The sequence below is a fragment of the Acinonyx jubatus genome, chromosome A2, assembly GCF_027475565.1.
Source record: "Acinonyx jubatus isolate Ajub_Pintada_27869175 chromosome A2, VMU_Ajub_asm_v1.0, whole genome shotgun sequence".
NCBI lineage: Eukaryota > Metazoa > Chordata > Mammalia > Carnivora > Felidae > Acinonyx > Acinonyx jubatus.
The window spans coordinates 52,534,169-52,547,683 of record NC_069383.1 but is presented as its reverse complement, the minus strand read 5'-3'; the positions used below and the strand labels follow the sequence as shown (position 1 = coordinate 52,547,683).

The 13,515-nt window shown below is 33.5% G+C and overlaps 1 protein-coding gene across 1 annotated transcript in view; it reads left to right on the top strand.

Moving 5' to 3' along the window:
* Positions 1–13,515, top strand: part of STK31 (serine/threonine kinase 31) — a 75,017-nt gene that overhangs the window by 37,109 nt on the left and 24,393 nt on the right. The window contains exons 13-21 of the mRNA XM_015081021.3: positions 1,230–1,346; positions 2,655–2,774; positions 5,349–5,480; positions 6,742–6,843; positions 8,269–8,349; positions 10,198–10,323; positions 10,939–11,064; positions 11,455–11,541; positions 12,193–12,342. Coding sequence (XP_014936507.3) covers positions 1,230–1,346; positions 2,655–2,774; positions 5,349–5,480; positions 6,742–6,843; positions 8,269–8,349; positions 10,198–10,323; positions 10,939–11,064; positions 11,455–11,541; positions 12,193–12,342 — 1,041 coding nt within the window. The remainder of the gene's footprint in view (positions 1–1,229; positions 1,347–2,654; positions 2,775–5,348; positions 5,481–6,741; positions 6,844–8,268; positions 8,350–10,197; positions 10,324–10,938; positions 11,065–11,454; positions 11,542–12,192; positions 12,343–13,515) is intronic.

The following is a 13,515-nucleotide window of genomic DNA, read 5'->3' as shown; positions in this document are numbered from 1 at the left end:
CTTAATAGATATATTAGTATAACTAAGTTATTTCTTTATCTTCTTATATTATTGATCAGAATTGTGTCTCTGCTTAGGTTAACTCTCACTTACCCTTTTCTTTCATTTCCATATCCCAAATCCATATCTCCATAATCACATATTTGAATCTCTGAAATCAAAGTGACTAGTTATGACCTTTATATTCTATAATTTGGGCCCTTGATTTTATTCTGTTTAACACTTTATTTTAGTAAAGTCTATTTCCTGATAGAAAATACCTTTGTTTTCCTAATGAGATGGAAGTCATCTGGGTTTAATCTTTAATTTTTAATCTCCAGATTGCTAAATACTTAGCAGGTCACCACCAAATAGCAGGTATAATTAAAGGCCTTTTTTATTTGAAAGGCCTGACATTGTCTGCTTACTGTTTATCAGCTTTTAACTTTTCACCTGAGCACTTAAGGTTCCTACCAGTTTTTTGTTTTTTGTTTTAGATAGTGTGAAAGCATGTGTGTGCATGCGTGTGTGTACATGAAGTTGGGGGAGGGGCAGAGGAAGCGAGAATCTTAAGCAGGCTCCACCCTCAGCATGGAGCCTGATGGGCTCCATCTCATGAGATGGACTGTAAGATCATGACCTGAGCTGAAATTGAGAGTTGGTCACTTAACTGACTGAGCCACCCAGGTGCCCCAAGATTCCTACCAGCTTTTAGTCAGACTGCTTCTTTTACTTTCCCCCCTCCCCCCAAATCTTGGTCTTATTTCTGTTTGTTTGTTTTTTTTTCATACTTTTCTTCTGTATTGTCCTCTTCTGTCTCTTAACCACAGATTATGTTTAAAAAAAAATCTGTATTTAGTGTGTAATATGTGTGTACTTTTTTTTTAATGTCTATTTATTTTGAGAGTGAGAATGTGCATGTGAGCAGGGGAGGGGCAGAGACACAGGGAGAGAGAGAATCCCAAGCAGTCTGCACAGCCCAGCGTGGGGGCTCAGTCTCACGAACTGTGAGATCATGACCTGACCCAAAATCAAGAGTTAGATGCTTAACTGACTGAGCCACCCTGTTGCCCCTTACCTTTTCTTCTTTGATATGTAAGTTTTGTGAGGGTAGTTTATCTTTCTTGTGTATCCTTATTTCTGCCACATTGCCCAGTGCATAGGCTAATGCTCTGTTCTAGGTATAAGGACACAATACTAATTGAAATAATTAAATGAGATATTTCATGTTTTAATTTTTTGCAAATGAGGCTTTCGATCTCTCTGTGGAAGAACCACTAACTTCTGAAGACACAATTGGTGTTATTGATGAAATCCTAGAGAAGACTGAGTCAAGTGTCTGCAAAGAGCTGGAGCTCTCTCTGATTGTGAGTAATGTTCATCTTTATTATTGCTTCCTTTGAAGCAATATAGTTTCTCTTGCTATTTAGAAAGTATGAAGACTGATCTTAGTTTTCTTCTTATAGACCTATTTAAAATAGTAACACTGTCAAGTTCTTTTCTTTTTTTTTTAACCCTGTCAAGTTCTAATCCAAGTTCTAGTCCAAGAACAGTGCAAACTCTTATTCTACCACAGAGTAATATTTTCATTTAATAGGACTTTTCACATTAAAAATAAAGCCTAATGTTTAATTCTAGGAAAACTCCTAGGAAATTAATTCTAGGAAAAATTCTAGGAAAATTCTTCTTAATCTGAGTGTATCAGCTTTCTGTGTCATTTGATTCTTGGATTTATCATACTCAAAGAGAACGATTCTTTAGAATTTGTGAAAAATTGAAATAAAATCTGGGAGAGCTTTCGAAGTATATACACAAGACTGATTAGTATCTTCCTTTAGGTACTGTGTATGTTCTCTATTGCTGTGCCAAGTTAGAAATTAGTATAACTCCTTATGTTATTATTGCTTACTGGGACTCCTTCCCAGTTTTTCAGGCTGCTTACAAAAGTTTCATTGGTTATGTTGTTCATTTTACTTATTTCTTTTTTACCTCTTGCAACCTTATTCAGATTAGCGTTAAAAAATACATCTATGTTACTGTATTTCCCTATTTTCAAATAGTCTGTATTTAGAAGGTTTAGTCAAACTTTACTTTTATTATTTTATTATTTTATTGTTGAAGTATGATTAATATATAGCATTATATTAGTTTCAGGTGTACAACATAGTAATTTGACAATTCTGTACATCACACAGTGCTCACCAGGATAAGCTTAGTCACTGTATGTTTATTCTGTAACATTATTGCAGTATTATTGACTATGTTTTCTGTGCTGTACTTTTCATCTCCATGACATATTTATTTTATAACTGGAAGTTCTTACTTCTTTGTCAGACTTGATTTTAGAAGTGTTTAATAGATGATTTCTAAAAATAATTTAAAGTGTTGAAGTTCTGTTTAGTTCCTACATTTAATGGAGTGGTATCCCTGATTTCCTTTAATACTACTCTAGAAAGGTATAGGAATAATAGTGTAATGGGAGCAAAATTTCCTATATGAACATCTTTAACATCAGTCTCTCTTTTGCTTAGAAAAAGATACATGTTTAAGAAATACTTTGAAATAGAAATTTCTTAAAGGCAATATTTTAAAGTTTATTCATTGTTATTGTAGGTTTAAATTATTTTGGATACTCTTTTGTCATTAATTCCATATGTATGATTTATTTCACTTAGGAGCAAGGTGATGCAGACAAGGAGATCATTTTAAATACATATAGTCAAGTACTACAAAAGATCCGTTTAGAGGAAAGGCTTATCGCTACAGTACAGTCCAAGTACAAGGACAGTATTGAGGTTGGATTATGCTTTATTTTTTTGGTCTTATATATTGATGCTTTGAATTTTTTAGGACTTAAGTTTTTTTTCAAATAGTTTAATATCCAGTGTGTAGGTAATTATTTATTATTGCTAGGAAAACAGTGTAGCCATTGTTAGCTGATTTGTAATTAAATTCATCCTACAGTGGAAACAACAATTTAGTTGATAAAAAATGTTGAATTTTTTGATTGTTATAAATCTTTGATTTCCTTGTATTCTTTAAAACCTAACCATTACCACATCTTCTTTATTAATTCGTTAGTTGTTGGACATTTGGGTTCTTTCCATAATTTGCCTATTGTTGATAATGCCACTGTAAACATCAGGGTACATGTGCCCCTTTGAATCCCTATTTTTCTGTCCTTTGTGTAAATACCTAGTAGTGCAATTGCTGGGTAAAGATGTGGGGGGTGTATATATGCATAGACACACAATGGAATATTAGTCATCAAAAATAATGAAATTTTGCCATTTGCAATGACATGGATGTGTGGATGGAGCTACAGTGTATTATGCTAAGTGAAATAAGTCAGAGAAAGACAAATACCATACGATTTCACTCATGTGGAATTTAAGAAACAAAACAGATGAACGTAGGGGAAAGGAAGAAAAAAGAAGAGAGGGAGACAAACCGTAAGAGACTCTTAACTATGGAGAGCAAATTGAGGATTGCTGGAGAGGAGGTGGATGGGTGATGCGCTAAATGGGTGATGGGTATTGGGAGAGCACTTACTGTGATGAGCCCTGAGTGTTCTATGTAAGTGATAAATCACTAAATTCTATTTCTGAAACTAATATTACAACTCTGTGTTAACTAAGTAGAATTAAAATAAAAACTTGAAATTTTTAAAAGCAAAAAAGAAATCTGTGAGTCAGGATCTGTGAAGATCCCAATTTGGTAAATCAAAAAACAAAACCAAAACCAAAAAACCTTATAGTTAGAATGATACTTTTGAGGTTTAAATCTGTATCATTGGGGTTTAACATTTCCCTGGTGATGGGTATCCAGAACATGGATAATGTTACTTGTGGTAATGTTACTTATGTTTAAACTTAGTGTGGTTTCATCTGTGGGACTAAATTGGAGGTGGTATGTAATATTCAACTAAACTTGATGAGTCCTTGCTCTATTCTAAATGTCTGTGTAGAATAAATAATCAAGAATAAAAAAATAAATTAAGTATAATGGAGACAAAACAAAAAAAAAACGTTATCTTTATGCCTATATAAGTTTACAGTAGAAAATTTGCTAAAAACAGAAAGATAAGGAGAAGTAAAAATATCAATTATAATCCCCTTGCCTAATGATCAGTGCCAGTTTCAGAGTATTTTCTTTTTGGATGGTGACTTATACACACACACACTGAGATATATATATATATATATATATATATATATATATATATATATATGTCTCGTGCATTGATTGCACTGTGTTGTAAGTTGTTTTGAAGATGTTTCTTCATTTAATGGTGTATTATGAATATTGCCTATGTGATTAATGATTCTTCTATACTGTCATTTTGAGCAACTATAACATCATCATTTGCATAGATGTATAACATGATTTAACCTTTCATCTGTGTTAGATGTTCAGGTTACTTCTAATTTTTTTTAACCATGAATAACACTGTACATACTCTTTTGCATAATTTTGTGTGTTTTTAAGATAGATTCCCAAAAATTGTTAATTACTAAGTCAAAAGGAGTGAACATTTGTCTTTAGAGCTTATTATGAGACAGAGAGAGAGAGAGGGAGAGGGAGGGACGGAGAGAGGGAAAAAGAAAGAATCCCAAGCAGGCTCTGTGCTGTCAAGGAGCCTGATGTGAGGCTGTATCTCAGGAAATCGGAGATGATGACCTCAGCTGAAATCAAGAGTGTACACTTAGTCTACTAAGCCACCCAGGTGTCCCAAAAGGAATGAACACTCTTAAAACTTGATACATACTGGGGCGCCTGGGTGGCTCAGTCGGTCGAGTGTCTGACTTGGGCTCAGGTCATGATCTCATGATCCGTGAGTTCAAGCCCCACGTTGGGCTCTGTGCTGACAGCTCAGAGCCTGGAGCCCATTTCAGATTCTGTGTCTCCCTCCCTCTCTCTCTGCCCCTCCCCTGTTCATGCTCTGTCTTTCTCTGTCTCAAAAATAAATAAACGTTAAAAAAAAATTAAAAAAAAAAAAAAAGAAAAACTTGATACATATTGTCAAACTACTTTGGGGAAAGGTAATTTCAGTTTACATCCTCACTAGAAATCCCAGTTTGCATCATCTCTAGCAAAATGTGTCTCATTGTGGGTCTCAGCTTGAAATATTTCTTTGCCCTTTGCTACTTTGATTGCTGGGACTGATATTCTTCTGAAAAGAAATGTGGTAACTAAGAAATCAGTTAGTAGAATTGTATTGTTGAAAATTGTAGAATTTCTTATTTCATTCTGAACTCAGTTCAATACTAGTTGAATTTTAATAGAAATATAATAAATGGTCAGTAAGTGACTTCAATAAATATTGTTGTCTATGTTTTGAAAATACAATAACTTTTTTTCTTACTTAGTTTAAGAGGCAGATTATCGAATATTTAAATAAAAGCCCCAATGTGGATCACTTGCTGTCCATTAAAAAGACACTGAAAAATTTAAAAGCTCGACTGAGATGGAAATTGGTTGAAAAGAATAATTTGGAAGAAGTAAGGAAACTCTTGGTTCTTGCTGAATTCTGTGTGTACCTCATTTTACTCTGCTTCGTCAAAGTAATGTGTAAATACATTCTTTAAAATAGGAGAACCATTATTTACATTTTGTTTTATATATTTCATGTTTTTTCTTTGTATGTAAGTAAAATTATTACATTAATAGGGTAAACATTTTACCATGTCATTAAATGTTCTTTAGAAACATTTTATATTGCTGCCTTGGTTTTTAGTAACTGTAAATCCTTGAGAATAATTTAAAAATTCTTTTGGTTTAGACTGTTACAATACCTGTTATAATATACACCTATTAAAGCAAGGTACTCCTCTATAGGTAGAATTTTGTCCTAAAGTATTTTTAAGATCATGATGTTTTTTGTTAGCTCTCTTTTTAATGGCTGGACAAACTATTTCTTGTGAATATACTAAGTTGTTTTCATATGATAATAGAACTGGAAGAATTAAGACACTCTAATCTGGACTAACCTTCTGCTTTAGGTTTGAAATTGAATAAATTTGTAATTCCTTGGGTTCCCTTGAGGATTTGATTTACAGACAAAAGGAATCCTCATTATATCTTAATCCAACTTGAACTGTCTCTCTTCCTCTTTGGAGCACTTAATTGGGCTTGAAGTGAAACTAATTTAATGGTTTAAAGATTTTTCTAGCTTCTTATTTTATTTTGGGCTGTGGGGAATGGGGTCTTTTTTAGTTGAAATTTTTTAACTTTTGGAGAAATACAATGTTGAAAACATACGTACTTTTTAAGGTGGCTAATTTATTATTGGAGTTTTGTGGAGTCTTTGTGAGTCCTACATTGTCTTTCCTTTAATAGACATACCATACATTTACTCATTTTTTTTTTTTTTAAACCAAATCTCATGTAGAAAACAATTCCAGGGAATGTAATTGTATTCTTGTTCCTATTCTTGACATTTACTTTGTGATGGCAGTTGGTCATCTTCTTGGAGAAAATGTATAGCAAATTAAGAGACCAGAAAAATCTGTGTTGATTTATGTCTTTAGTTTTTAATCCTTTTTGTAGGTTTGGGAAAAATCAGTGTTAGAATAAATATTAATGAATAAAATGAATATTAATTCAGCGGGTGTTATGAGGGTCTGTTATGTGCTAGGTACAGAAGGATACATAGAAATCAGAGCGATTTGTTATAGAAGTTATATTCTAGTATACTAGGAAGACTTGTTTTGAGTCTACTTTAATAAACCTGTAAGGTCACTTTTTTCTTTCTGGTTAAAGTCTGATGACCATGATGGATCTGAAATTGAGAAAATAAAACAAGAAATAACTGACTTGCGCAATAGTGTCTTTCAGGAAGTTTATCGTGAGCAGGAGGAATATGTAAGTGTTTAATTCTTTGAAGTTTTGAATTAGTTTTTACTCTAGAAATTGAATTCATATATCCATTTTATGAAGTAGACTATAATGACAAGGCTGGAGATTATATTGGCATAGTAATGTTTGCATAGTAATGTTTATGTGACTTTAGAAATTAACTTCTGATGAGAAAATAATTCATAACCATTGTACCAAATGTGGAAATCACAGAAAATTATAAAGAGGAAAAAAATCACCTGTAACTTTTCCATACAGTTATAACAGTAGTAATCACTGTTAACTTTTTACTTAACTTCCTTTTAGTCTACTTTCTGCCTGTTTTTGCAAGAATCAAGATTATAACACAAACATACTTTTGCATACTGCATGTTTTCTGTTTCATACAAAGCTAAAGATTTTTTCCTTTATTAAAATCTAAATGAACACTGTTTTAACGTAATGCTGCAATGAAAACACTAATGGGGCAGCATAATTTAGTTGAAGAATATAACAGAATGCAACTACCTGATTTTTTGGGGGAAATTACCTCTTTAAGTCTCTATTCTTATGCTAATATTTAGGAGAGTTTGTGAGTGTATTTTCTTTTTAAAATGGAAGGATCTTTTCCATTTTAAAATGGAAAGACTATTTTATGTTTCATGGATGTTATGGGGAACAAGTAAGGTAGACCCTGCTTTGAACATTAAAAATACAATGAAAATAATACACATTTAAAGTGTTATAGTTTATAGTAATCTCATCTGACTGTGTATTTAATTATTTTCCTTATGTGTATTTAATTATTTGCCCTATGAACCTTGGATAAATAGCTGTCTCCCGGTGACTTGACAAGTATCCAAAAGTTTTACTTAATAAATGTGACAAGTGACTTTTCTAAGGATCCTCAGTTTTCACATTTGCTTCACAGTAGCTTTTGTAGGGCTGCATATTTGTTTCTTCTTTCAAGGCTTTTATGATTTTTTCTCTCCTAAATGAAATAGCTATTATTTTAAAATGTTAAGTGTGTTCTTAATATTTTGAGAAATGATGACGATTCTATGATGCAAATTGATGTTATCAACACACATTTTCATTTTAGCTTGGAAGTGATTATATACTTTGATTTTAGGCAAGATATTGTGCCTATTTATGTATACCAAGAGTAAAATTGGTAATTAAGTTTTTCTTCTATTAGTAAGATGGTAATTGAGATCCAAGATGACTCGGTAATTGAGATCCAAGATGATATTTCTTGTGGTAGAAGGCAAAGTCAGTGATTACGTATCTTATTAGTCTATCTATATACAATAGATTATGTATCTTGTTAGAGATATAATAAGGGAGTTACTGGTATGTTTTTTTTTCCTGAAGACCAACATGTCACAATTGAATATATATGACCTATACACATACATATAGATCCTTAATAAAAATATTTTTTAAATTTAGGAGAAGCTGAATAGCTTGGTACATAAATGGTTTCCTGAGCTGCCTCTTCTTTTTCCTGAAATAGGATTACTTAAGTACATGGTAAGCTTTGTTGCCCCTGAAAATTACTACTCTGCAGAGAGGGTTAAAAGTGATGGTACAATCGTGTGTTAGTGTTAAATTTATCCTTACTATGAAAATGTTCCTGATGAATAGTTTTTGGGTAATGTTAGAACTTTTCCTCAAGATTGTCTTTAGTATTGGCATATTGTATTTTAATGTTTATATTAATTTGCATGTTTGTTTCTGTTTTCTCTTTTCTTCATGTCTATTCAGTACATTGCATGGCACTTGTTTGAATGACAGGTGTTTATTTTCTTAAATGATAAAACAGTTTTAGCTATTGTTTCAAGAGTTAGAATAGGGGTGCCTGGTTGGCTGAATCGGTTAAGTGTGTGACTGATTCCAGCCCAGATCATGATGTCACAGTTTGTGAGATCGAGCCCCTGTCAGCTGTGCTGACAACTGGAGACTTCTTGGGATTCTCTCTTTCCCTTTCTCTCTGACCCTCCTCCACTCACATGCTCTCTCTTTCCCTCACTCTCTCTCTCTCTCTCAAAATAAATAAACTTAAAGGAGTTAGAATAAAAGCAGGACAGTGCCATTCATGAGGAATTTAAGCAGAATATATTTTTTAAGTTAAAGCAGGTAGTAAAGAATTCTAGAGAACTGGTTAAGTAGAGATGTTGACATGGGTATAGTTTTCTAGGTAGGCAGGATTCAAAGCCTGGGAGATCAATGTATTAGATAGAAGGGCAGTATAGAGCAGGATTGGTAAACTCTGACTCTTAGGGCAGAGTCTATTAGCTCTGTGTTTTATATTGTCTGCTAAGGATAAGGGACTAGATGAAATATCTATTCTGTAAGATTGTCATTAAACTCATGATAATAGCTTAAATGTAGTACAGAAAGGGTTGTACACATAGACTTATGAACTATAAATATGTAAAATTAAAGTCTCCTTAAATTGTTACAGCAATTACTATCAAATTTTTCCAGGCTAGACTTTAAAATAATGTGGCGTTTTCCTCATAATTATTTAATTCTAGCTTAGACACTCTCTCATGTAGGATGCATGGTGGGTGAGTATGTGGTGCTGTGTAGGACTTGGAAATTAGTTTTTAAAAATGTGCTGATCTCTTCATTATGGAACATTATAAAACATTTTAATCATAGCTGATGGACTCTTTTATTGATTTTAAGTTGTTTGACTGTGATGTATGCCTAGGAAACCCCTGTTGGTTGATTACATTTTGTGGTTTACTTAAATATATTGACAACACATAAAAATAAAAACCAGAAAACACTTTTGCAACCCTTTTTACTAAAACTACACCATGATAAGATTTACCTTGATCTAAAATGTTGGTAGTCAGGTTTTAGTGCAAAAATTTTATTCCTTTTAAAAAGTGGCAGAAATATCTAATAGAATTAAAATATTTGAAAGCCATTTTCACTTTTGAGGATTCCACTTCAGAGGCAGAGGTGTTAGAATTACTTCATAGGGGTCATAATTTTTAGAGTTCTCATTCTCATTATGCAACCTTCTTTGTATTTGTCATCATTTTAATATTTTTTAGGAAACACATGAAGTTTTCCAAGTAAACATCACGGTTTTTTGGATGCATGTCTGATTAACCCAGTTATATTTAGAATTTGTTCTGGAACTGTAGCAGCCATTACATGTATGTTGATTATACTTTGGGTGAGAGGAGTTCAAGAGCTAGGAACTAAAAAAACTAGGAAGCTTTCAGTATTTTTATTTTATTGGTTTCTCTAGTAGGGTTGATGATGTTCAAACCATCTCATAGCATGTAGTTAATTATGTCGATGATTTAAAAGTAGTGGAATTGTTTGGATTCTTCAACTGTAACAAAAATTTGTGCCTAGAAATCTGGTGGTCTTCTTACTATGAGTTTGGAACGGGATCTTCTTGATGCTGAGCCCATGAAGGAACTTAGTGGCAAGCGCCCTTTGGTTTGTTCTGAGGTAAATGGACAGATAATTCTTTTAAAGGTAAGTTTAAGTTTTGATTTATGGGAGATTCAGACATATTACGGGGGAGTGGTGGCATTACTTTCAGGAAAGTGAAAATCCACTGCTTGTTTTTTGAATTATATGAGTTGACTAGCCTGATGATTATGCTTCCAGTTTGGCTGCCAGACCTAATTTTGAATTCAGAGTTTCCCTCATTTCCCTAAATAACACATGTCTTTAATTGGATATACTTGGTTTTCTTTTTTGGGTGAACTTATTACTTCCTGTCCAATTCTAGCCTTTTAAAGTTCTTATTTTCTTATGCTTCTCTTAGAAATCTCAGCTATTTTGCCAATACAGTCTTCTCTTTGGCTACTTTACTGATCTGGGAAACTGTTTATCATAATAGGATAATTAATTTGGCCATTGTGGCAGTGTGTTATAGAATATTTATTAAGGTATAGGTAGAATTGTTCTTTCTAAATTATAAAGGAAATTTATATATTCAAAGCAGGTAGAAAAGGAACTTATACAATTAAAAAATAAAATTAGATGTAATTTAATTTATAATTACTATGTTTAAGTTGGAATGATGTATAACTATAGTAGGATTTTTAATGTTGGGATTATCATTGCCTCTTTTTCTGGTATCAGGGCTATTCTGTAGATGTGGACACAGAAGCCAGGGTGATTCAGAGAACAGCTGCCTATCACAGAGCTTGGAGAGAAACTAAAGAAGATTCTGGGTTGCTACCACTGATATTCCTATTTTTGTGTAAGGTAAAGTTTTTTTTTTTTTAATGTTTATTTTATTTTTGAGAAAGAGAGAGCATAATGGGGGTGGACAGAGAGAGAGGCGGGGGACAGAGGATCTGAAGCAGGCTTTGCGCTGATAGCACAGAGCCTGACACAGGGCTCGAACTCACAATCCGCGATATCATGACCTGAGCTGAAGTCGGACACTTAACCAACTGAGCCATCCAGGTACCCCGGTAAAGTTTTTATGCTAATCTCTTACAGAAAACATTTTATTTACAGTTCTACCTCCAAGCTTTAAAAAGGTAGTTCATTCCTTTTAACATAAAGAGAAATTTATTTTGTATAATCACTGTATACTGAAAATACATTGAAGAATTTTTCACTTTGAGTTTCATTCTGTTTTGCTTTTAGTCTGATCCTATGGCTTATCTGATGGTCCCGTACTATCCTCGGGCAAACCTGAGTGCTGTTCAAGCCAGTGTGCCTTTAACTTCAGAAGTGAGTAAAAAACACTATTTCTAATAAATGAGAAAATAACACCTAATGTTAGAGGGAATACTACATGCTTTATATATTATGTAAAATTTTGCCTGGTATCAGGCTATTTCATTGTCACATCAACCCTGTGATGCTGTTATATACAGATGAGAAAAATGAGGGTCACAGAGATTCAGTGACTTGCACAGGGTCCTCAGCAAGAGGCAAAGATGAGAATTGAAATTAGGTCTTTTGGTACCAAAGCCCATGCTTATAACCTTTAAGCTGTGCTGTATGTAAATTGCATAGTATAGTGTATTTGATATTATAAGTGCTTAAGTAACAGCTTTAATTTGTATTGTAAATTTGAATTAGTAATAAAAATACAGGATGCCCTGATTCTTCTTATCTGGTAACACTATTTAGTCTCTCTAGGTGCTTTATATGTTCATTATTTGTAATCTCAATCTTAGGGGCTGTAGTGTCTTAAGTTATATGTGTATGATGTTACATAATCAGGGCTTCAGGTCTTTAATTCCTTCTCTATGCTATATTCTTATTAAAGGATCATTTGGAGGTACTCTCCTGGAAAAGTCTTTTAATTAAAGAAAAGATTCAGTGTTAAAATGATTTGCCTACTTCCTGACTTCTTTTTTGTGTGCTTATCTGTAGGAAGCTTTAAAGGTCATGAGAGGTGTTGCCCAGGGCCTGCATACATTGCACAAGGCTGACATAATTCATGGATCACTTCATCAGAACAATGTATTTGCTTTAAATCGTGAACAAGGAATTGTCGGAGATTTTGACTTCACCAAATCTGTGGTAAAATATAGTGGTTTTACAAATAGGTTAATATTTAATATTATTAGACATTAGTTCAGCCTTTTACATAATATGGTAATTTATTATAAGATCTTTGCCTTGGTTAAGACATGTAGCATGTAATATAAACAATTAACTGTTACCAGCTAGGTGCTAGAACAAGAGTTTCTAAGTCTGTGTATTGTATTTTTTAAACCTAAGTATTAGGAGCAAACTAGCATTATATTCATTGGCATTGACGACACTTCTTGTTAATTATTTTTTCATCATCAAGAAATATTTAATTCCTTTGGATATATACAAGGAAAACTGTGTCCCCTTCTGCTTGTGCCCTCCCCCATGTAGATTGAATGTAGTTATAGGTACTTTGCTATTTTTTGATTAATGGGCATTTTTAGAAACTTGGGAACCTTGGACTTTTCTGGGGTTTTTTTGTTTGTTTATGTAAAAGTATTTATTTTAAAGTTTATTTATTTTCCGATACAGAACATGTGAGCAGGGGAGGGGCAGAGAGAGGGAGAGAGAGAATCTGGGGCTTGATCCCATGAACCGTGAGATCATGACCTGAGTTGAAATCAAGAGTTGGATGCTCAACTGACTGAGCCACCCAGGCATCCCTGGACTTTTCCATTTAGTTTAAGTGCTGGTTCAACTACATTAGTTGCTAATTTGGTGTCTTATAACCTCAGAACAAGCAGTTTGTAGAGATAGGAGATATCAGACAATGAAAGAGCATATTGTGGTCTTTTTTTTTTTTTGGCAGAATGGGTGGGCTCAAAATATATATGATCACAAGGGAGCAGTTTTTTAAATTTTATTTTATTTTTTTTAGAGATAGAGTGCATGTGCACATGAGCAAGGGAGAGTGGCAGAGGGAGAGAGAGAGGATCTTAAGCAGGTTCCATGTGCAGCATGGAGCCTGATGCAGGGCCCGATCCCATGACCCTGGGATCATGCCCTCATCTGAAGTCAAGAGTTGGATACTCAACTGACTGAACGTCCCAGTCGCCCCAGGTTTCTTTTTTAAGACAACAGCTTTATTGAGATATAATTCACATATTACAATGTGTACAATCAGTACTGTTTTTCAGTATATTGACACAGTGGTGCATTGATCACCTTTCTAATTTCAGGACACTCCCTCCAAAAGAAACTCCATACGAATTTGCAGTC